The sequence below is a fragment of the Vidua chalybeata genome, chromosome 13, assembly GCF_026979565.1.
Source record: "Vidua chalybeata isolate OUT-0048 chromosome 13, bVidCha1 merged haplotype, whole genome shotgun sequence".
Taxonomy (NCBI): domain Eukaryota; kingdom Metazoa; phylum Chordata; class Aves; order Passeriformes; family Viduidae; genus Vidua; species Vidua chalybeata.
The window spans coordinates 11457025-11483002 of record NC_071542.1 but is presented as its reverse complement, the minus strand read 5'-3'; the positions used below and the strand labels follow the sequence as shown (position 1 = coordinate 11483002).

General features: G+C 40.1%; 1 protein-coding gene across 1 annotated transcript in view; it reads right to left on the bottom strand.

Annotated features, from left to right (window-relative positions):
- The window catches only part of ADAMTSL3 (ADAMTS like 3), a 171099-nt gene extending 145770 nt beyond the window's left edge, over positions 1-25329 (bottom strand). The window contains exons 1-2 of the mRNA XM_053955298.1: positions 25267-25329; positions 23950-24041 (exon numbers count right to left, since the gene is read on the bottom strand). Of these exons, the coding sequence (XP_053811273.1) occupies positions 23950-24030 (81 nt within the window). The 5' untranslated portion in view covers positions 24031-24041; positions 25267-25329. The remainder of the gene's footprint in view (positions 1-23949; positions 24042-25266) is intronic.
- Between the last annotated feature and the right edge of the window lie 649 nt (positions 25330-25978).

Here is a 25978-nt window from a genome sequence, read left to right as displayed (position 1 = left end):
AAAAGCTGCACGTTGTTTCTGCCACTTCCCAGTTTCATTGCTCTGTAGAACACTGACTAGAAGCTGCTGGAGTTGAGGCTTTAAGGATTTGATTTTATTTTATTGTTGAGAGTCAGAGGAATGGTCACTGAGTGCTTCCCAGCCAATGCTGCCATTAGCAAGCAGCAAGGCTGGGAAGGACTGAGCTCCCACACAGAGCTGAGCCTCTCCCAGACACTGAGCACAGGAGGGGCTGCTGGGGCACAACTTCTGGTTCATTTGACCCAAAATGAATCCCACATTCTGAAACCACCACACAATGCAATGGGCTACAGCTCTTGGAGATCATTTGCTACTAAGGCCAAGACAAAGCTCAACCAAACCTCATAATAGCATGCTACTATTCTACTTAATCACAGCCACCAGGAGACTTGAAAGAAATTGTTCCATATTTACATGTATACAGCAGCAGTTTTAGAAAGAAAACTTTCTATTAAATCTGAGCTGTGAAGGTCAAGAAAATGAGAAAACAGAGGTGTAATGTCTCAAAGAAATCACTTGAACAGAATTAGAAATAAAACATTAGTATTTCAGGTACAGAGGAATTTTTAATTTTAGAGTTTCTTGGCACCAAGAACCATAGACAGAGAAAAGTAAGAACTCTTCCTCTTATGTACACTTAATACATAGAAACATTACCTAGACTTAAATAAATCAGTCATTCCCTAATTAAGCCTGTGCCCTTGCTAAAATTGGGAGCATAATGAGAATAAACTGAAGTAATGCAGAGGAAAGCTTCAAAATTTTCTATTTCAAATGCTGAAAATTACAATAACATGTTCTTCCTGAAACTGCTTCAATATCTTTTAAAAAGAAACACAGACAAAAGATAAAAGGTCCAATCAACAAAAGCTTTACAGTTATGCACAAGTGCACTACCCTGCCCAAAGTAAATTCTGTAAAGAAAAGAGAAATACAGTGAAGGCAGTTTGCTTTCCATAGTTTTGTGGCTCTTTTATTAGTTCTTGTTGGAAGTGGAAAATGGGCAGCATTCATTTCCAAAAATCATTGTTTTAGGGGAAAAAAAAAAAGAGATGCGAAAAGCAAAATGAGAAAAACTATCTGCATTCTTAATGACTTGTAAATACATGTTTGTCAGATTAATATGCACAGCAAGTCCAATCATATACCAAATTGTGTGTATTCCCATTTAATTCAAGTTAAATATGTGTCTCCTGAGCTGCTGCAGCATTTGATTTACGCCCCAGGGAAGTAATATACCAGCTAAGTAGCAGTTTAGTTTAATGGATTTTCAAGGACTCCAATACAAAAATGTTAGATAGAGCACAGCACTCCAGCTTCATCACAACATGACAAAGTGTATTTCCAGATAAACAATGTCACACTAACAGTTCAGAACTTCAGCTATCTTCAGAGCAAGAAGTCCTGATGAATAAATATCTAGTAAGAGTCAGATTGGCTTTTGTCATGGCCAAGATCTACAGAAACAGCTTCCTAATGCTAGACACTCTGAAACATTTAAAGACCCTGCAAGGGAACTGAGTTTCCACAGAAGCTGCCAGCAGCTCAGCATTTCTGCAGACCAGGCCAATTATTTAATTATCAATATTAAACTAAGAGGCCAGCATTTCAAATCAGAATTAAAGTATAAATGTCATTTCTCTTAGAAAAATGAAAGAGGACTTGGCTGAACTGAAGTCAAGCACTTCTTCATAGAAGAATCCTGAAAGAAAACTTGGCTGTCAGATTTCATCAGGGAAGTCATAACTGGGACAATGAGACAATCTGAAACACTGAGTCAAAAGCTCTGCTGGGGACTGAACTAGAGTGGGAGACTCAAGGATTGCTCTTCCATGTTGCATGCTCTGTATTAGTTAAAAGCAGACTTAAGACATGTCGGATTTAAACCCAAATCTAATGATTTTTCCTCTCATCTCTCATTCTAGGCCTGCTTGAACATGAAGAAATAAAACAAGCTTGGGAAAATGTGCCTCTGAGATGAAGATATATACAAAGATAAGCAAAAGACAATTCTTAAATATTTTGGATAAGCCACCACTTTTCCAACACAGTAAAACACTGCCAGCAAGCAACTTAGAAACTGATAGTTCAGGTATTATTTGAAGTGTCTATCACTGAAAACTGAATCTAAGCTGTAACTATAATCATATTCACAGCTGCAAGAAAGCAACTGCCTACATCATCCCTGCTGCTCAAACCACCCCGCGCCCATTCAAGGACTCGGAGCCATTCCAGTGACTGGAATGTGCTTAAGATCACGTCACCAGAGCAAAAGGGCTCAGCCTAAACCTTTCTTCAGGCTCTCTATTTGTACAGCCTTAAGCCAACACTGAAACAGGAAGAACAATGGAGAGCATTTAGTTTTTTAATTAAGATCCCATCTTTCAGTCTTTTCAAAAGGACATTTTTACCACCATTTTTCTTGATTAAATGTAAATACATTTTCTTTGGCATAGCTTGGACTGCAGGCTGAGATCAACACATTTTGAAATCTTTTTCTGCATCCTCTAAAATTTATACTAATGATTAAGCTTTTGGATATTTATCAACAATTACTTATGTTTTCTCTTCTTATTTTCTGGCTAAAAGATTAAACATTTCACTGAAAGGCTGCAGTAGTATTTAGCCAAAACTTCATTTACTTTCAAAACCCAGCTTAAATATCAACCTCACTTTATATTTCTAAAAGAAATATGAACCCTGAAATTTTCCTACATCTTCTAAACTCTGTGTTAGGCAGACTCTGCCTTCTTTCCAAAGAATTGATCAGATGTGCCTAAAATTTGCTCTAAAAAGTGCAGCACCAGCAGACTGAAGCTGCTCCCAGTGATATCAGTGGCAAAGTTCCCAGGGAGCCCCTCTCTGAACCAGGGCCCAAATCCAGCTGCAGCAGGACAGCATCCCTTGCAATATAGCACTGGTGGGTCTGTGAGCAGCACTGCTTGCTCAGTTCTCTCTAGTTTTGTATAAATAAGAGCCAAGGGGGGATATTCAGCACGAGGATAACCCCAGAGCAGTTCACTTCCAATTATTGTCAGAAAGTTAGTGACTGTGGATCAGATCCTGCTTTCAAAATATACAATATGCAATTATTTCCCCAAGTCCTTAGTTTAGCCTTGGGGAATGGGGAAGGGGCACAGCTATGTTTAGATCTAATAGAAAAGCAATTTTATAGCATCTAGATCAAGCGATCTGCAGAGGTGAATGAAGATTCTACCTGCATGTTCCCCAAAGCTTGTGCTTTGAGGGCATGGAAATGGTTGGGGGATGTTTTCAATCTTTTTTGTTTAAGATGGAATCCCCTTTATCAACTCTCCTCTGTGATGAAACAGTGAAAGGAAGGAATATGAGACTATTTCACTTAAACCCCTTCTAAAAATCTTGCAAGACACACATAAGTGACTGAAGTCTAAAAAGATTTTTTTTTTCACCTCTTTCACCATATGTTCCATTATTCCAGAAAAAACCTTCTTTTTATTCCTTATTTAGTAACCTAATAATTGGTAAATTCTTGTCATAAAGAAAGTCCTTTCAGTATTATTGGAGCATATTCTCATGAAACTCTACCTTTTATTCACTGACAGTTTCTAAAGGTTCTCATGATCCCCACAGAAAAAATACATTACAAAAGTACTATGAGCATTCGCAGCAAAGAAGGTGGGATAATCTGTAATATTATTTTAAAGTTTTGTGTTGGAGTTTAACCTGATAGGCAGCTAAACACCACGCAGACACTCACCCCTCATAGCAGGATGGGGGAAAGAATCAGGAAAAAGGTAAAATTCCTGAGATAAAGAGTTTAACAGGACAAAAAAAGAAAATAAAACAATAATAATGATAAAAAAAATGTACAAAATAAGGGGTGCCCAGTGCAACTGCTCTGTATTTGCTGACTGATGCCCAGCCAGTCCCTGAGCATCAGCCACCCACCCCGGTCAATTTTGCAGTTTTATTATTCAGTTTGCTCCCACCCAGCATGGGACATCCCAGTGGCCACTTGGACTCACCTGTCCTGGCTGTGCCCCCTCTCAATTTCTTGTGCAGCCTCCTGCCTGGCAGGACAGTGTAAGAAGATGGAAAGTCCTCAACTTAGTGAAAGCACTGCTCAGCAACAACCAAAACACCATTATTCTCATCCTAAAGCCATAATACAGCGCTACACCAGCTACCAGGTGGAAAATTAACTCCCTGCAGCCAAATCCAGGACATTTTGTTAGTGTCCTTTATCATGAACACCACGTGGGAAGGATTTTTTTGTTTTTTAACTGACAAGCTGCTGACAACTGCACTCCTTTGCAGGAATCTGACAGCCCTGCTTGTCTGTGATCCCTGTTACAGGTCCAGTTACAAACTGGAGGAGACTGGGAGCATCATCTTTGAGGAACTGCAGATTTCTTTACAAAAGGCAAGGAAAAAGAATAGTTTAAGGCTATGCAGGATTGCTGTCAGAAGCAGCTGGATTATAAAGTTCAGCAAATCAGCACATGCACTGAATGAAGATTCACACTGCTTAAGGAATAAAGGAAAGAACCAGACGAAATAAGAAAGGATACAGAGCCATTCCTTAATGGGCGGAAGAAGCCTCCACCATGAAGGGCCAAGACACTCTAGTAGCTTTGGCAGGCCAAACATTAACGTAGACCTCAGAATTACTCAATAACACCACAAAATATTGATGAATAGAAGCCTCACAACAAGAACAAGAAGCTGTAGAAGCCTACTCTTTTCCTAGTGAGATAAACAGCACCTGATTGGCTTGCAAGACCAACATCAGCCTTTTCTAATAAATTACTTCCTCCTCATTGCCTTTCCCAGTATCCAGACTGGATGACTAGTCTAATAATGCTCAAGAAAGGTTACAAGAAAGGTGTGAATGCTCCCAGGTAACCAAAAGTTGCAGTTAAACAAAAATCCTCCTAAAAACTAACATAAGGCAAAAATTCTGGGCAGGTAAAACATCATGGCACCATTTTGTTAATAATTCTGCATGGCACTTGTAAAATGCCTCTGTTTTCACCTGGCCACAGTGACATGCCCACACTGGTGTGACAGCAGGATTCAGGATTTAAGCAAAAATACCTTCCACTACATATGACCAACTTTCCTTCATGCAGGTCTCAACATCCCAAGGAAGGCAATACAGGTGGCAGCAATTTGTATATTTATATGCAAGCAAAATAGGACCTAGGACAACTGTGGGCACAGCAAAAGAGTGTTAGCACAATCAGATAAACAGGATAAGGGTGAGTGAATGCAAGACTGCACACAATACTTAGCTCCCACAGAGGATATTATGCAGAACTAAAAAATAAACTTAGTTCTTATATATCCAGTATTATTGTACTATTCATCAAGACATACTGTGTGATTCAAACCTGTCAATATCCTCATTTACAATGGCTGCTCTCAGGAGAGTCTGGACTTCTGACTCAGATTTTCCCAATTCCTTTTAATTTAAATTATAACCTTAATGTTATTAATGTTATGTTATGTTAGTATGATTATTTATATTTAATTTCCTTTTGAGTTTTTTCTTTAAAAGTGATATAATTTGAACTGACACAGTAACACTCTTTTCATATACTTCAGTTGAAATTGTGCCTAAGGGCAGTGAAATTCTCATCCATAAGCTGTGTGAAGAAAAAAGCTCTGGCACTCAGAAGCCAAACACCTGCTAGAACTAGTGGCGGATCCAGATTTTTAAGAGAATTCCTATTGCATAATGAAAACACAAAGAAGGGAAATGTGTGGGGTGATGGAATGGTATTAAAACCACGGCACTTGGGGGAAAAAAAAGAATCCTAAATCTCTATACACTTCAGAGCTAAATGCTGAAGATTTTGGCATTAAATTTGTTGTTCATGGGTGCAATTAAAACCAGAGACTTTTGTCATGTGAGGAAACCTAAACAGTGACTCTCTCATATATTGCAGGGCACTGCCAGCCTTTCACTGCTCATGACAGAGAGCTTTCTCCCCACCCTCATTCTCTGTACATCTGCTTCAGGTGGCAAGAACAAATTGGCAAGTATTCAGCCCCCAGAAAAGGCTGCCCTAGCACTAGTAATTTTTCTTCATTGCATACTGTTTCTACTCTGTTATCATTAGCAACAGTGGGGTGTTTATCATGAACTAAACAGGTAGATGGAATTGCTCTGCTACTGTAAATGAGTACAAATTCTCATAATAGAAATTGACCTGGAAACAGGCAAACTCTCAGCCACCAAGAACTGGAATAATTTCTCAGCAGGAAAATACATCTTTTGCACAACTCTAAGATCAAACAGCCCAAAAATCAAGTAGGAGAAGCCAAAGAGCATGCAACTAAGCAACCTGGACATATCAGGAAGATAGAAAGCTTCTGATAATCAATATCTGCCATCAAAAAGCTTCTCAATGACTGAATAGTCCTGTGGGTGCCACAGGAGAGGCTTGGGCTAACACTGCTCTTCATCCCCTTTCTCAGCAGAGCACCAGGAGCACCTGCTACCATCTTGTCAACATTTCTTTAAGGAGGGGCTGCAGAGGGGGTGTATCCCAAAATTCCACTTACAAGGCAGACCACCCTGAATAAGAGTAAATTTTCAAAGTGGTTCTCCTCCCTGTTACCTCTAGCTGATGAATCCTCTCTCACCTGGAAGAAACCAGACTGCAGAGAAATGCCACAGCCAGATGTTCACTCCCAGGCTCACTTAGGATTTCCAACAGCTCAGCACACAAATGCATTTAACATATGGTGAGGAAAATGTGATTTTTCCACTGTTAGTTTTCCACGACTTCTGATAATTTTAGAGATATTAACCCAGTTCTTTGTCTACTCTTCTTTCTCCATTGCAATAAGTCCCTTTGCAGGGTTTATGGACTGAGCAGCCTTGCACATTGAGTTGGTCAGGCACATTTTCACAATAAGGAAGCAGTTAAATGGTCATGGTTCTGCTGTAGGAATGTTGGTTTAAGGCTATTAATAAGGCACATGAGGTGAATGCCTTTCAGCCAAGCGCCCTCCATGTGTGCACACCTGTTTCAGCACGATTTTAAAAAGAAATTCCCAAAAGAAACTGTTCATAGCACGCACTCTCTAAGTCTCAAATACATTTCTGCAAATACTCTAAAGGTTTTAAGCTTTTCGTGCTTTACTGGTGTCAGGAATTCTGATACACCAACCATGCTACTTCATAGTAAACCATTTTTCCCTGAGAAATTACTTTTGTCTTGCCATCTGTCTGCCACTTTGACACTATTGACAGTGACTTCCAGCATCATCATTCCCACCTGATGTGCTACTGCTGAAATGGTTTCCCAGACTGAGGCCCACTCTTCAAACACTACAACTCACTCCGCCAAGCACTCTAATTTAGCTACATTTAAATCTCAGCTTAACTATTCCTTCAGTCCAGTGATGCCAGTCTTGATATTTATGATCCATCCATTTTTCAGCTTCCTCTCCCTTTTTGCCAGGGAGAAAGGGTGGTTGTTCAAGAATATTTCATCTTTCTCTCTTGCCAGTGAAAGCATCTCAAGCAGAGCAAAGTTTTAACTGTGTGTTGTACTGAGCCAGACACTATGCAGCATTAAAAATGAAATGCTAACTAGAAAAAGGTTCAATAACTGAACAAAAACCAAATAATGCAACTGTGTAAGAGGACATACCATTAATCTGAAGATTGTTCCCTTCCTGGTCACAACTCATTTACCAGCATTAACTGACAGCATTTCATGTGTATGCTCACTAATGAGCAACTACTTAGATTACTCTGCTTTAGCAGCAAACCCCAGAGCAATTAAAAGCTCACATGACAGGCACTGCAGGCATCTGTTCACTGACAACTGTTAAGACTAATGGTCATTAGTTTAATGACTCATTTTTATTCTCCTCTACAGTATGCACAGTAATGCTGGAGGACTGATACTGTGAAGGGGAAAGGGCTCTTACTGAGGTGAGAAAAGATAAACACAGGCCCTGCTGCTGGAAAGAATGAAATAAATCCTCTGAACAAACCCAAATTGCTGAAATGTTAAAAGACACAGCTGAGCAAGTCAGACATAAAATGAAAATAGAAACTGCTAATTCAGAACAGGGTGCCTGCTCTAATCAGGATCGTTTCAACACTACAACTTTATCACCCATCTTCCATGTCCAGCAAAAAAATTTTGTTAAGCAATTTTAAAATGATCCAAGTGATTACAGAAAGGCATTCAATGAACAAATAAAGGATAAAAAATGGACAACACTCAGGAACATCTATAATTCAAAGGCAAGACATTGTCTAGTTTCAGAATTTAAAAATGTATGATGCCCTATTAAATGCTCGGCATTTTCTTTAAATATTTTAAGCACCAAGTGTCTTCCTTGTGACTGATCTCATTATATAGTAATTTTAGTCTTCTAATGGTCAGTATTTCAAATGCAGCAAGTAGAAGTGAGTGAAACAGTTATCACAGAAGGAGCACGGACAGATGGGCCCTGTGATTGTATTCCTGCTCACCCATCTTGTATTCTCATCCGAGCAGCTGAGTGAATTCCCTCTCTCCGTGTGCACTGCTCTGGGAACTTGGCCCCCACGTCCACAACACGGATTTGCCAATACATACCACCTGCATTCTGAGGGAACGGAAGACCTTCCTGTGGAGGAATATCTTCCCATCCTGTGTGGGTGTACAGAAGCAGATGTGTATGTACAATGGATAGTTCCCAGGACAGATGAACTGAGACATGTCATAAGTCATGCACTGCTTTCCAATTACGACTGTCCTTCTACAGGAAATTTAACAGAATAATTTTACTCCAGAATATCACTCTGGAGTTTCTGATGGCATAGCAGATGGATAGTAGGATAAATGGTCATTTCCTTCTCTTTACCAGCAGTTTGAAGAAGCTAACTGAGGAAGTGATAACTTTTCAGCAGGTACCAAGTTACTGGCATTTCACTGAACTTACCAGCAGCTGAAACTTAGAGATCCACAACTGGATACAAAGCACAGACTGTAGTTAAGCTACTGAAAAATCCTCCTGATTGAACAGTAAAGGCTGTGGAGGGACTGACTCTTATTGTTGCTGCTGGTACAATCAAATCTCTTAACACATTTACCTTGCATGCAAAATGAGCAATCAGCTCTAAGTGCCATGGACATCCTTTAAAGGCCACTCATTCAGCTTCTCCTGCTCCAGCCAAGTGGAAAACATCACCATTTTGCTCAGAAGTAGGATGACTACTAAGGAAAAACTTTTCAAAAGTAGCTTTTATATACTGAATTCTAAAAGAGCACACATAATCTTGGGTTTTCCCCTCGAACTTGTCTTTTGAAGAACTGTCATGTCTCTTGTAGGACATGGGATACTCTGCTCACTGCTTTTAAAGTCAGCAAGGGCCAGGGGAAATGTAGAGTCCCCAGTACATGCCTCATGTCTAAGCAGTGGCACAAGATCATCTACTCTTGTATCTAGCAGCTGCTCTTTCACCACTACCATTTGCACTTAAGGTTAGACAGAATTCTTGACAGAATAGTTTAATTTTAAAGATTTACAGAGGGGCACTATTCCTACAGAATATTTTTCAACTATTCCTGAGCACTTTTGGAAGGATCTGTGGCAATAACCTCCCCTGAATTTTCTTATCCACAGTCAGCTCTTAGTTTGCCAGTACAAGCTAATGTGAGCTCGGAGGCCAACCCTAACAGCTCAGTATCTAAAGCTTTAGCATGGTTCCAGATTCTCATATGTTTGTCTTTAGCATTCTAAGACTTTTCAAAATACAGACAGAATCCAAGAACAATGGACTGCGCAAGGGAGGGAAATAAATTCATCTGCCCTTTTATTTAACTGCAGAAGATTCCTTTTGCCCTATACATCTATAACTTCTCAGACTAAAGACAACCAACAACACTAGAAACTACTGAAGCTGGAACCTTCACAATCTGGTGAACTTGCAGTGGTGTGAAATACTGTGATCTTACTGATTCAGTTGATCTATTCTTATCCTGCATAATTATACATTTCTTGACATTCTTTTCTTCACTGCTTTGCAAATTGAAAACAATGAGAGTCTCACTGTTAAGCCATGCTGGAGTTATCTGTGGCAGTACTCCTATTTTCATTTGCATGTTTCACAGTCCTGGTTTCCTCTGCACCCTACACAGAGTAAAATGCAATTATAAGAAGCCTAAACAGCAACCATTTTAAATAACAAGATCCACATATAAATCTTAACCTGTGTATTTATCTGCAAGATTGGCTGTACTTGGAATTATCAGTTCAGAACATCTCTATTTCAGAGCCCAGTTCTTTTGGCCAAGATAGATGTTCTTTTATCGTGATTATAGTGAAAAAAGCCAACTTGCTGGCCTGACTCAGGCTGTAATTATTCTGTGTCTTTATACAACCTTTTTATAGTTCCTGGTGGAAAGGCTGAAGGAAATCCTACACATTGCAGAAGGTCTGAAATTTTTTGCCCTCTTGCAGAAAACCATTCAAAAGTGACTGAATGAGACTTATCCCTTCCCTATATGATTTTTCATTCTTCAAGTTAAGATAATGCTAGCAGTGATTTCCGACATTTTGCATTGCTCCAGCTTTAATAACAAAGGTACAGACTGCAAATTATTCTATAAAAAATACAACCTTTTTTTTTTTTTAAAACCTGATTACCTACTTATATAAAACCCTCAAAGAAGCAGCTACACACTTTAAAAGGAAGTGTGGGACAATAATTAAGCCTCCAGTTCAAAAGTTCTAGGCCAAGAAGATTTAATATGGTCTCTAAATCTCAAAATAGTCCAAAACTCTTCATTTCTGCCATTTACAAACATGGAGTCATTCCAAATTACCTAAAAGTCATAAGAATCCAAACTAATACCTATTCTAAATCAGTGTGTTCTTTACCACTACTTCCTGGGAGGCTGGGGGTCAAAGACATGTAGGAAAGGGAGGGTCTCCCCCACAGTTCTTTACAAGGTATAGAAATTATACCTTAAAAAAAATCTAGTAATGTAACAGGAAACCTTGTGCTTAAATCCTCATGTCTACTGTGAGTGGACAAATAGAAAATCAGGGCACCCACTTACATAAATAATCCACCTATTGCTACTAATTATATTTTTCTCTTCTCATGTAGATGAAAAACAGCCAATTTGTACTATTTTCAGAATAATAGTCAAGGAACAGAGGAAGTTATGTACAGCACATTTTAGACAAAGTCAAAATACAGAAATCAAATTCAACAGTTGAGGAAAGTTTTAAAAAAATTAAAGTTAATAGAATAAACCCTCCTCTGTAAATCTCTTCTTATAATTTCCTTCAGTTAAAGATAACAACATATTGGATTTAAGTCCATACATAACATATCAAATGCTTTTTTTTTTTTTACAGAGGATCTATTCATAGCAGCTTGTATTTGCAACATATGCAGCAAATTATACTATTAAACACTTAATCCCAATAAAGTTTAAATTTCATCCCTAACAATAAAGCTTGTACAGTTCTTGCTCTACTTGAAATCAGATTCTAGAAATAAACAATAAAAGTCATAGGTAGGTATCATGACAATTAATAATTGAACACTTGAGATATATTTGAAATACAGCTGGTTGTGTGGAAATGTTCTGATGAAATATTAAGACTAATCATTACATTTTTTTACAGTTGGTAAATAAAAAATATGGAATAAACATTACCAAGATGTAGGAAAATACCAGCTAGGTGAGAACCTTGCAATTCAGCTTACATGCCTCTGAAAACCAGGAGCTCTTGTGTGCCCTTCAGAGCAGCCAGGACTGAGTCCACTGAGAGCCCTGTGCAGCTCCAGAGCCTGGGGGAACAGCTGACCCTCACCAGCCCTCATGAAAATCCAGAGGGAAAAATCCCTTCTGCAGCAGAGATCCTCTGGTCCTGACAGCCACAGAAACTGCACTGCTAGGGCAGCTCTCCAAAAAGAGCAGCAGACACAGGTGAGCTACACCAGCATTTGAAAAGCTGAACAGAACAAGTATCAGTGAAGAGAACTGGACAAATTTCAACACAAATACCTGCACAGAGTAAAGAGTTGCTGGAAGCAAGATCCATTAGAATCAAGAATGTCCCAAGAAATCCAAATTTTATTTCTTCTCAGGTGCTCCATACATTATTTCTGACCTATCTGGCACTAATTACGCAGCTCTGAACAGGATTTTTTTTCCCCTAAGCTACTTTATTAAAAGAGTCAATTCCAACACAAAATCATGCGAGCAGGCCTCTATTTTACAAAACCTATCATGCCACTGCCAGTGCCAGAGCAGGTATTCAGGCTAGCAAAATGCATCACTCTTCAACATGAAGCATCATTCCTCATTTTTCTCACCTCAATCTTATTCAGCTGTGCAAAAAGCTCTGATTGTGTCTAATTTCTCAACTAAAGATAACTCTGGGGTAAATCATTGTTTTATGCAGCAGCACTGTAACTTTTCTATAGGGAAGAGTCCATCAGGAACTTGCAGCTTTCTAACACTTAATTCACACTAAAATTCAGCTGAAGACAATCTCAGTTTTCCTGAGACTTTGTTAGTGCAATCACACATGCTACACATGCATGTATGTCCATAGAACATACACATAGGAACAAAATTTAAAATTTCAGCAGAGAATTGAGACATTGAACACCTGAAGCAGAGAGTTGTATTTTTCTAGGGTTGTTAAATGCTCCTCATGAAAAAACTTGCTAACTTTTCTCTGCAGGCAAAAGAATAGACTCTTTGACAAGTACTCAGTGCTTTTGAATTCACCTAAAGATGCAGATGTAATTTCTCAGAATACAGATGTCTAACTCTTTCAAATCCATCTATCCCAGCCACTGAAAAAAGAATTGTGTCCTTCATTACAAGAACAGGTTAATAAAACTGGACCTGTCTCCTATCAGCTGGGGAGTCCCATTACTGAATCCAGTAAATTGCTTTGGTAACGTGGAATAAATCCATGAAGGTGTTCAGAGCAGCTTGATTTTGGGAAGAGCTGGGGAAGAACTAGCAGGTGCAAGGATGTTGCACTTAAAAAAACTCTTTCTCAGGAGACTGGATAGAGTTGATGACATGGGAAACTTGGGTTGCCAATTTTCTACATAATATATAACTCTGGGAAAATTAATTGGATTATGAAGATCAAAGATAGAGGCCATCCCATTACTGAAAGATAATCTAATTGAATTTTGCCAATTTTATCTGAATGATTACTCTCCAGATGAAGAGCTAGTGTCACTTTTTCATTGCTGTTAGTCTTTTTTCTTCACTTCTCGGCTCACTTCTTTCACAGGCCCATCTGGAACTAAGAAACCACATTTAGTGGAAACTTCCCCCAACCAAAGGGCTGATTTTGGGCAGCCAGCTAAGCTTTCTCCACACTTAGTGGAGCTCTTCTTGAGACAAGATCATCCAAACTCAGCACCCTTACTCTCAGAGTAAGACATTCTTGAACAGAGTAAGACAATGTTGAGTGGTAACAGTGGAACCTGGCTTTGACTATTCTGACCCAGACATGCACATCACTACTTAATATTTGCATTATTCATGCACAGAGGAATCTTACTCCATGAGTTAAATTTTATTCATAGCTCAAGTCTACATTCAAAATAAGACTGGGCTAATATGGAAGCAAAGACTTATAAAAATTGAAAACTCCCTTTGAAACACATGCTTTCCAGTAAATGCAGCTAGCAAAATGCAAAACACTGTCAACATTCCTACACCATGATGTCAATTTTCATCTGCACAGACAAAATGCTGCTACATGTAGAAATCAGCTCTGTCTTCCTCACTGGTGTTGTACCCGTGTCTCCCTCTTTTCACTCCCAGAACTGCACCATGCAGTGGAGACTGCAACCCCTTAAAAGGTTCAGAGACATCTTCTGGAGGTAATAATTGTGGCAAAGAGCCACATTAATTTTTAAAAAAATAGTTTCCACATTCAGCTTCAGTTCTCCTGAAAAACAATGCACATGCTCTAAGGATCAATTTTGATGTTTGCCTCTACAGCAGTTCAGAGGAACTCCTGCCAACAGGGATGGAACCTGATAAAATGGTTTCAGTGACACAAAATAAAAAAGTGACTTGTAAAAAAAATGGAAGTCACTTCAACTCTTGCAAGGTTTATAAGCAACAGGAAAATTATCTTTATTATTTCTGGGATTTTTTTTTTTCAGAGATACAAATACAGCCATTTTTTTCCAAAAAAAACAGCTGCAGGCACCACTTTTAAATGCCATCTGTCCTTAGCAGTTATATGATGAAGAAATGGACTGATTCACACCACACTACAGGAAATATGATAGCAAAATAATTAGCACTACTAAAAATCAGCCTCAGTTTGCTTCCTATGGGCAGGTCCTCCTCCAGAAAAACTCCCACTGATGTCTCAGGCAAAGTGCCTGCAGACTTCCCTTGTTACTCAAATACAGAATGCTGTACTGTTGAAGTAGAAAGCCTGAATTTTCAAAATAAGGCCTCACTTGTGGCACAGAAATCTCATGAAGGATCTTTTTCAGAACCAAAATCTTGTAGAGCATGGAGTACAAGAGCCCTCATACTATCACTGATTTAAAGTGAGCTTTTGGCAGACAAGGATTTATAATACACTCAACAGTACAGGTGAAGAGGAGTAGGTCTTTTCCTCAGTATTGTCAAAGACTGGCCTTAACATTTGAAATAGTAAAAAAAAGTTTATCATTCCTACATTTCCCCCATTTCTAAAAAGTGGCATCTATGTGACACATTACAGATGGCTCACAGAGATCTAAATTCAGCAATAAAAAAAACAATTGCAAACAAATGCATCACTGATGTCTGCTAAGGACATAATTCAAGCAAGTTCAAAAGATCAGAACAAAACCCACATGTTTTGTTATCCCAGCTAAGGCCCTTCTCAAGATGGTTATCTACAGGAAGAATTTTTCTCCAAGAAAAGCTTAGTGTTCTGAGAACATCTCTGTTTCCCTTGGAGAAACCATGCAAGTTGGGGTTTTTTAATTAAAATTAAATTATCAATTTTTATTTATGAGTTAAACAAAATATTCCCTTTTATTGTCACATTGCATAAGGGAAAAGCTTTAAAAGGTTGGGTGTTAAGAACAGGTGATGCTAACAGGATATTGGAAAGGCCCATGAGACTTACAACATTAAGTAAAATGTATTTGCCCACTGATCTAATTGCTTACTAATTTTCAAATCTATTCCCACCAGATAACTAATGGCATTTTAAGCCCAGCTCCTGGCATTAAAAATACATTTATAGTTCCCTCCTAGCAGAAGATAAACAGCTGCATGGTAAAACCCCATATGTTAAGACAGCATTCTGGAGGTTTTCCTTATAGTTTTAACCAACCTATTGTGTTCCAAATTTAACTGGAAGAGGGTGGAAAAGGAAACGGGAAAAGCATTTGGGTGTGCAGTTTTACACTGAGGGGAAGGCAAGTGCTCTCTCATGCAGGGAAAATGTCTGGACTATTTGTGCTTTACAGAAGGACTGATCACATAAAGGCAGTGGAACTTATGCTAAGCCATCAGAAGCTGTTTATTTATCTTCCTCAAGAAAATACTAGTGTTTGTTTAAAAACAAGAAGCTATTCCAGTAATTAAGTCTGAATTTCCTTGCGTACTTGAAAAATCATTCTAAAATTCTAGCATTTGAAAATATATCAGAAACATCCTAAAAATGTTTGCATGAAAAAAATTAATAACAATATAAAAATAAAAAAATATTCTCAGCAGACTCAAAGCAGCTCAGAATGGAGGCACCCATTTAGGTTTAGAGCAAGTTCCGATGTCCAGGATAATTGTCCAGATACTCCTGGAGTTTGGAGCATGTATTTCTTTGTTAATTTTTAAATTATGTTCATAAGTGACATAAATCTAGAGCTGGTTCTAGTTCAATGACACTCAAGTGTTGCCCCAAGGAACACCAAAATTACCTAAGAACAGCTGAACTGATTCAGACCAAGGAACCATCCAGTCTATCAGCTTCCAACAGCAGCCCATAACTGGACACCCAAAGAAGCATGTCCAGAGCAAGAATGCTGCAATACTTTCCTGGACTCACCTTCCCAGCCTGCTGGGGTTCATCTGTATAGTACTGAAGTGGATCTTCCCCGTACTCATCCTATCTCCCCCAACATCCATGTAACCTTCTACTCAAAAAGTATAGGAAGGAGTGCCAAATATCATCATCATTACATGGGAGAAAGCCACACTTCATTGTTTTCAATCTCTACCTTGTCGTTTTACTTAAAGGCACTCAGTTCTTACACTGAAAGAAAAAAGTTACCAGCTGATTCCTGCCTAACCTTTCCACCCCCTTTATAAAGGGATTTGAGCTGTATACAGTGCACCAGCACAGGCAAACCAGCAATTCCTACAGTGAAAGGATGGCACTCTTTGCTTTGTCTTACACCTCCCTTCCACATAATTTCCTAACATTCAATTAGCACTGTTAACTGCTGTTAAAAGTGAAAAGGCTTATCTGAGAATCACCAGTCTCAAGGAAACACGTAATTTTTCAGTCACATAAAGCACCTTATATTCGTTCAAATAAAGTTATAAAATCAGGGCACAAAACCAGGGCCTGTTCAAGCAGTCTTATCAGTTAGTGGCTTTGGCAAAATTCCCTATGTAGCATAAAGCACACACAGCCCATCTCTCCAGGGATAGATGTATTCTCTGTCCTGCTTTCAACAGAAGTGCTGATGAGATCAGCTGAAAGAATCCATAATGTGCCACACGTACCTGGCAGTTCACAGCTAGGATATTGCCTAGCAGGCAGACAATACTCGACACTACTGTGCTGTTGGGTTTTTCAGCCAACATCCATGTTACTCAACCAGGGAATCATTTAAAAGTATTTGAAGACTCAAGAAAACAAAACACCAAACGGGTAATGAGACCTTGAAAACATCTAATAAGAGAAGACTCTCAGGAGAGGAAGACAAATAATATATTAGCATATTTCTTTTGCTGTACATCCACAGAGAGCACTGAACTTGTTCAGCCTTCTGCTTCCACACCACTGCTACACCATAAGAGGCTGCAGTAGTCAGAAAGAAAAGAAAATGTCCACCAGAAGAGGCAAATCTGAATTAATCAGAACCAGTACCTGTCCCTTCACATTTCTCCATCCCAGTAGACAGCCTGGAACAGCCACGTATATAAGCAGGGAAATTGCAACAAAAACAGGGGGGGTTGGAGTTAGTTAATTTCTTGCTGAATCAGCCAGCTGGGAATAAAGCCAGTTCCTGCAATCTTCTCAGAGCTTCAGCAAGGTGCATGCCAGGAAACACTTATTGCCAGAGACTGAGGAAACACAATCCCTCACTCTTCACATTCTGCAGCAGCGCAGGTGTGTCCATGTCACCTTATTCATTGCTTCTAAAAGGGAGGAGATCAGGCAACTAAAACTCTCCTCTACACCTTGATTTACCATGCAGTGAGCCCCTATAGGTCCTTTCATAAATACACTGTAAATGTTGCCCTGTTTTGCTTGCATGCACTAACAGGAGACTGCATCCTATAAATTTTAAGCAGCTTCAATTTTTTGGCAAAGCACCCGATGACAGAAAAAAACACCATTACATAAACACAGAAATATATGTTTCAACATATAAACAAACGTTCCACTTATTTAATGCTACAAATCAGTCTCATTAAGCAGTTGGGACCTCCCACCAGGACACCAATGACAACCATTAAGATACAGCAACAATCTCGTAACTGCAATCATAAATGCAATTTTAATATTGCTTCACAATTTTGTTGAGCTAACTTGAATTCACTGTGTTTCTAGTGCATCCAGAAGCATGACAAACTGACAATTCTTGGAAACCACATTTCTCAAAACAGTCTGAAAACATTGTTCTCATTTTCCCTCCGAAATGATGTTAAATCTAATAAATACAAAATTAGAAACAGAAATAACATTGTTGCTAAACACTTTATGTAATATGCTGTCTGGAAGGGATTTATTAGGCCAAGTTCTCAAAAACTGCCCTCTCTTTATAAACACGTGACACTTGTACTTGCACTTCTCAAGTATTATCAAATATGCACTTGAGTACTAGAATTCACACACCAGAAACCTATTATTTCAAAAGAATTTTTAGGGTGAAAATTTTGGTTTAATCAGCTAAATATGACGAAAAATAAGCCAGACTTTTTAGAAGTGCCTAAGGCACCTAATGCCTGGCTCTCATTAGGTTAGTTGAAATTTACCTTGTTTTGAGAAATCCAGCTAAGCATTTACCAGTGCAATTGAGTACTTAACAGTGTTTGTGTTTAACATCTCAGGTCTTACTGAAAGTCATCAAAACAAAGACTTCACAAACCCTTCTGGAAACACTGCTCTATTTGCATTAATTTAGCGCTCTTGTATCACTGTCATCACCCAAAAAGGAGTTCATAGAACTGTCCTTCCTCCTACAAGCTGAAGTGAGGGAATTTTGAAAATCTGCCCCTTAAATGCAAGGGCACTTGACAGTCTATAGTCTTCAGCTAATATCAAGTTCTCCCCTTACAGGAAAGGAAGTTATGTGCATGATTTCAAAACCTAAAGGAGTTATTGTCTATCACTGACAATAAAGTGAGTGCATGGAGCACATCAGAACTGCAGTGCTGTACAGTTCCTGTGTGGGTCTCAGTATTCTCTCTGGAATTGCCATGGCTATATCCAATGTCCCCTCTGGAATGTTGTGCTCGCTATCAAACTGTACTTCAAAAACAAACCCATTCTTTCACCATGCACAAACTGTCCCTGTTTTGCAGAGATTTTACCTAATAAGAATGGCACTGGAATTGTTCAGGTGTGACTGTGTTGGACTGTGCACAGCCACAGAATTATCATCAGTATTGTTAACTGTATAAAACTGTACTAACACATGGATTTGACTAAAGTACAACATTTGCACAATATGATAGAAGTTATACCTGAGATTTCTTTCATAGACTTACAATGCCAACAACTATAGATGCATTATTATGAATCTGCTTCCACTATCACTTTACTACTTTATTGCAAGCCATACTGGAGCTCCTGGGGATTCAGGCGAGCATGGAGAAATATTTAAAGAAAAGCTTCAACCACAAAAACTGAACATAAAGACAAATATGTGAACCTACAGGTTATAGAAGTAACAGCAAATAAAAAGGACTCTGATTTTCAAATGTATGTTCTTTGGAAGCAAAATGCATTATATTGGATGGCTAAATCTTGAATTCTGGATGAAGAGTAAGAGCTTTAATATCAGTACAATCAATTATGTACACTTTCTGTGATGCAAATGCAGGAAGGGAATTTGGTGCACTGTGCAAATCTACCACCTCAGTGCTGTTTATGCTTCAGTTTGTTAAGGAATATGAGGGGTGCAGCTGCACCAAGCAAACCTGAATGAGTAATTATCAGTGACTAAGCATTCAAGTGTCCTCTAAACCAAAGATCATCCTAGAGCCATTCCTTCATTTCTTGACTACTCTTTCAAGAGAAATTAGAAGCTACTGGCAGTTGTTAGAAATTATTCCTGTTCTTGAGGCTTCTCTAAGTGTACCAGACTCTTGGATACCTGGTTTTGGAAACAAAAATGTGCAGCTCTACACACAACTGATCTGAGAACTTCTATCCAACTTTCAGTGTAACTTCATGAGAAATTATCATCATCATTAATAACTTAGACAGTAAAGGGGTGCCTTCACTGATGACATCCGTAGTCTTGGTCCTCTCCCATAGCTGACTTTCATTTTTATGACACATTTTAAAATGTAAGTATTCATACATAGTTTGTGTCTCAAGTCACAAAAAACATCAACTGTTCAGGCAATTCCACTATTGGATTGTAAACTAGGGGTAACAGCAGTTCAGATTCTATGAGCACTGGCTGAGCAATCATTATCAGTCATAAATTTAAAGCATGTTCAGAAACTTAAGCATAAGTTTTCTGGTAATGCAGTCCCTAAGTTGCAACCTTGTCAATAGCAATGAATATTTTAAGTTAGAATACTTGCACAGAGTCTCAGATGTGTTATTTGTCTTTAGAAGCAGCAACTCAATCTTCACACTAAGAATAAAACCACAGGCCTTTTGAGGCTGATGGCAAAACTCCAGATGGGTGCAGAATTGCCACCTGTCTACAGAAACAGAAAACTGCTTCAGGTTTAACTTGGGACTTCCCAATCTCACCCTGATATTTCTGATCAAGGTTACTGGAGACTTAAGAATGTTGTATGGCATGTAGCTCATAATCTATTTTCTGGACATCAGTGTGCAACACATTCAGTGACTGTAAAACAATAATCCAAAGGTTTTCCACAAAGATGGTCTCCAAGTCCACTATGTCATATAATGGACATCAGATTTTTGGCCTTGCACAGCTCAGCCTTAAAGACATTTACTATGTTGGTAGTTTTTGGCAGATTGGTTATGGCAGAATCATTTTGAAGACAGTAATGTTTTCAGTATGTATATCCTTCATTTCCAAAATATCACAGATAGTTAGAAAAGACCATAATGCAGGCAGGGATTGCAGGAACATAAATCATGGAAGCAACCAACAGTTTATTGAATGAATATACGACCTATGAAACTTTCCCTTCCATAGAAACCAAGACTTAATGCTGCTTAAATATCCAGACATGGTGTCTTTGCTGTTACTCCCTCTGCACACATTACCAACCCCATGGTCTTTGGAGGCAAACTGTACTGACTTGTAGAGGGTTTAATTTGGACTATAGGAACCTAAGAAAATATCAGTGCATTCCCAATTTGAAAACAACATACCAGAGAATAAATCTAAAATGAATCCATGTGTAAAATTCTTGATATATATTTGCCCATACAAATCTGACAGCCATCGTTTCTTCCTGCCAGTAATCCATTAGTAAGACTATAAAGATATACAGTCCTACATACATTTCATAACAAAACAGCATCTAGTTGAATGGTGTAATAAAATATCATCACAAGGTTAAGAAAGAGTTGGTTACCAGACTGAACATCCTGCCTTTTCAATTACCAATATGAAGCAATGTGTACTCAAGAGATCACTTCAAAACAGCAGAACTGGACTTGGACACTTCTACCTTGTTAGCTTAACCTTCTCCTAAAATCTGTAGAATTAATAGCTCTCCTGCTACAATGTGAGGAAAAATTAGGAGCCTTTTAAACAATATTTAGCAATAAATTCAAGGCTAGGGATGTAGTTAACATTCCCAAATACACATAATCTGTAGAATACAGTAACTTCATTGGGTAGAGTCATCATTTAAATCTTTAGAAACAACGAGTTATTCCATGCTGCTGCTGCTACCATTTGACAGACAAGTTGTCTTGTTTGTTTTCAAGAAAAACATACATATGTAATCTGCTTGTATTACCACTGGCTTTAGATTAATGCACTTCCACTAATTTCATCTATATTGGCACATACAAGAAAAGGTCACTCTGTACTTGCAAAAGAACATGGCCAAGCCTCACCCACAAGGGATCTTTTCCTGAGTGATTTATGTCACTGCTCTTGGTCACGGAGCAGATTTAACAATCAGGCAGCTCAACAATGCTCAGGGGTAAACTGTTCCCTGGGTTATCCTAGGAAACCTAATTTACCTACTAGCATAGCAACTAATTTGCCATTGACAAAATAATTTTGTCAAATTTGAGACACAGCACATCTGCAAGGGCAGAGATGATTTTGGAGCCCAGCTAAACACCACACTGCTTATTACCAGGGTGTGAAGGATCAGAAAGGACTCCTATAACCAAAGTTAAGTTCCATTGCTTCTCAGGAACAGCTACCTCTTTTTCACAACTTCTCATGTTAAAGTTTTCTTTGCATTATATTCATACCACATTTCCACCACATTCTTTTTAAATGGTCATTTTTTTATTCTGTACCTGCCTCAAGCAGGATGAAACTAATCAATTGCACATAAGTGATATGACATAGACTTGTGACCTTGCCCAGCATCCAATTGTTTCTAATTGATTAGCTCTAGACATAAGCACTTTAATAGCCAAAAATAACAGAAGTGGAAATTATGGTACAATATTAGGGTAAAATGACAGTGTGTGGTCCATTTAGTATGGCCCCAAGCAACCAATTAAAGAATTAATGGTTATTGGATACCAAAAATGTTAAGTTAAATAATATAAAATATCTTTAATGTGCCTAAAATTGTGATAAAACACGTAAAACTTAGGAGCAAAAAGGCCTCCTACAAGATTGGGGTTAAGTGCTAATGACTCAAATACGCCAAACAGATTACAGTATTTTAAAGGACAATCAAGACCATAAAATTTGACCTGGATTGAAGTGTTCATAAAGCTACTCACAATAGCCAATTGATTACTACAATGTGTTTGGGTTGTTTTTATTATAAAGAGACAACTGAAGCTATGCCAAACCATTTGTGGAGAAGAGGAAACTATGCCACTACTGGTTCCAGCTCTGCAGTAAGAAAAATGTGGAAGAAAAAATACAAGAAAAATACTTTAAAAGCAAAAAATGGTCCCTTCATAACCAAAAGGCACAAAACCAAAATTAACATGTCCCTTCTCTGAGCTTCTATTCTTATCTTGAACAGAACTATTAATGGAACTCCATGAACTATTTCCTGAGTGTTTTATAGGGCTGGTTATTACAGCATCACTCAACTGCTTTCACACAAAAATACAAGCTGAACAAGGCACAGCAAATCTGTAACTTGTCCTTGCATAAGAAACATGCAGGCAAAAAGCAGATCCCACTGTGGCCCTATCTGCTCAGACACGTGTTGAATACACTGTGTTTTACTGTACAATTAATACAGATGCAAATTTGTACTTTAATAGCAAGTTCTTTACTCAAGTAACCAGTGCACTGGTTAGCTGCAACCATATCCACAGAGAGGAGGTGTTCACCACCTGCCAAGTCACTCACAGCACTCAGCAGTGCTACTGAGGATGCAGGGGAGCCCCATTCCCACTACCTTGAACCTCAACATCCACCACAAACTGATCACAGCTTACTCAGCTGTCTTATACAGTCTCCTCAGTTCTTCATACTCCTTTTGATATTACTTTTGCCTGCTGTAGTGTTCTTCAATTCAAAATCCTTCAGGATGTATGTTTATATACTGCCCAGCACATCAGGTTCCACTTCTCAGTATTGCAATAGTACAAACAGCGCACAACAACACTGATTTTATTTAATGAATTTACTTTTTTGTTGAAAACTATTACAATGCCTCAACAAAAAGTTCCTATTTATTATTAAAAATTAATTCTCTGTTTATTTAGTAATCTTTTTCTCTGTATTTATTAGATTTATGTGTATTTATGATTGAAAAAATCCTTGAAATATAATGTGCAGTGGGAACTATCAGTATAGAGAATGACATACTGTAACAACATCTCTGCAGCACACCATATTTCTTGAAATACTCACCTCTTGGAACTGATTAGGCTCACGTGTCAGGCAATAGATCAGATAATAGCTATGGTTTTTCCTCCATGGTACTCATTGAACACTTGGAGCAAAGACCTTTTTGGGCCACCTTCCCTGCCTTCCCACTTCCAAATGCTTTAGATGTTTCTACTAAGGTATTTCTATAACCCTTGTCACTTACAGCACCTTAACATTTATCAGCTGCTTAAACTCCTGGGGGCAAAGAACAGCTGTGCTGCACAGAAAGACCCATGGCATTACACATCTGGACAGATCTCCCTTTGGTCACCCTTCGGTAAAGTCAGCTAGAGTATATTAAGCAGGAGAGAGAATATTCATTTCCCACATGAATATCTTTGAAAGACTGGTGAAAGGAAAATGATCTCATTGGGAAGCTTTTAATTACAGAGCAGCTCCTTCAGCAGTTTTCTGGTTTAAAACAGTAATGCAAAGTGTGCAGCAAGATCACCTGATACAGGACCAGAAATGACAATAGCAACAAGTTCATTACCTACCTGTAGGTGAGCATAGAGAGCAAAAGCAAACCAGGTGATCTCCCAGGACAGCCCAGTGGCTTTAGGGCTGGCCATCCTCATGCCTTGGGGCTCTGCCGAGAGAAATTGTTTCAAGTTACAAACAAAATCAAGTGGGCTCCGCCAGAATTTCAATGACTAAAGCAAAGCAAAGCGGGCCGGCCGCTGGAAGCAGTGCAATGCAAACACCGCAGCGCTGCGCTGGCCAGAGCGGCAGGCGCGCAGCACATGCCATGAGCACAGCCTGCAGGGTGAGGCAGCTCCAATTAGGGCACAGAAAAGGACCACAGTGAGAGGGTCGGGGAAGCTGGCAACAGTGGACAAGCTTGATTATTTCCTGCACGGAGGAGAATTTATCAAATTGGGAATCCCTCCCACCTTCATCTCTCAAATGTAAAATCCAAGGAGCATGGAACTCCTGATGTACTTTCCAGCACTTCCACCATTCAAAGATGAAAGCCCAGCCCTGGGATTTCAGCAGTCATTTGCACTGCCTTTGAAAGCTCAGAGACTGAACAATCAGGGCTTAATAAGAGTTCAGGAAAAAAAAAAATCCATCCATTTAGTGATCATCAAAATTACAAGGCCAGCATGGGCTTGTCAATTTAAAATTGCCAAAAACCGCATCATGCAGTAATATTACTGATTCTGTTAATTTCTTGTGCCAATGCACCTTCTTGCCTTAGACTATACACTACCAGAGTGATCCCAAAACAGTGCAAGTTTTATGTACCCCCAATACACACACAAACAGCCCTCCTTCCCCTCAGCCACCACCCCACAGGTTTGCCAAGTCACACAGTTACTACAAACTTCTCCTTCAAATAAAGTACTCCTTTCTAAAAAAGCAGGCATCCCAAAGGAAAACCATCTATCCAAACAGCTCTTGCACCTGTTCAACCGAACATAATTAAGATTCCTTACAGAAAGAAGCATTTTATTCCCTCCCTCCAAAAACATCGTAAAGTTCCCCTCCGTCCTAAAATCATTAGCACTCCTGGATGCTTTTGTCGTTCAGAAGTATCAGCTATGACAATAAAAGAAAGAAGACTTATTTTTCCCCCGTGTCCAGGCGTTGCCGAGAGCCCCAAGCGGCCGAGCGCACAGGCTCTGGTATTTCCCAGGTGCCGGTGCTGTGCTCCCGGAGCTCCCGCTCCGCCGTGCCCTCCCGGAGACTCCTCCGGAGCGCCCCTCGCCCAGCACCGCGGCCGCCGCCCTCCCCTCGCCGAGGGAGCCCGCTCGGGGCAGAGGGTCGGGGGCTGCCCTGCCCTGCCCCGGGCGGCCGCCGAGCTCACCCACCTGGTGCGGCGCGCCGGGCAGCGCGCAGCGGGGCCGGGAGGGCGGCGGGGAGCGGGCCGGGCACCGCCGGCGCACGGGAGAGCAGCGCCTGTCACGGCACCGGGGATGCAGCATCCTGCCCCGCGAGCGGCGGCCCCTCCCTCACGCCGGGCTCCAGCCCACCGCCGCGCCTCAGCCAAGGTCCTACAGGCTGCTGGCAGCGGGCCGCCCCCGCCCGCCCGCCGCAGCCCGGCCCCGGCCAGAGGCGCCCGGGCGCCTCCACCTGCGGCGCGGGGCCCGGCCCGGCCCGGCTCCCGCTCCGCGGCTCGCTCGGCACCCCCCGCGCAGCCTCTGCCTCCCCGGCCAGCGAGAGCGGGCGGGCGGCCAAGCGAACCCGTTCCCCACCCCCCCGCTCCGCCCCCGGAGGCACTGGCGACGCTCCGATGTCGGGGGCCGAGACCCCGGCAGCCCGGGACCAAGTGGTTCGTCTTTCCCCGAGGGGCAAAAGCTACCGTGAAGTCAGCCCCCGAATCTGATGCAAAGCAGCTTCCAAAACCACAACCATCCTGTGTCTCATCTGCAAGTAACTCTCACTATACAGCTACAAATCTGCTCGCACACCGAGTAGGTCTTTAATCATGCTGCCCTCTACAATAATTTTAGGTTTCCTACTGTAAATCTGGCGAATATGTCTCGTACGACAGCTTTGCTCTCGTTCTCCCTCTGAGCTTCG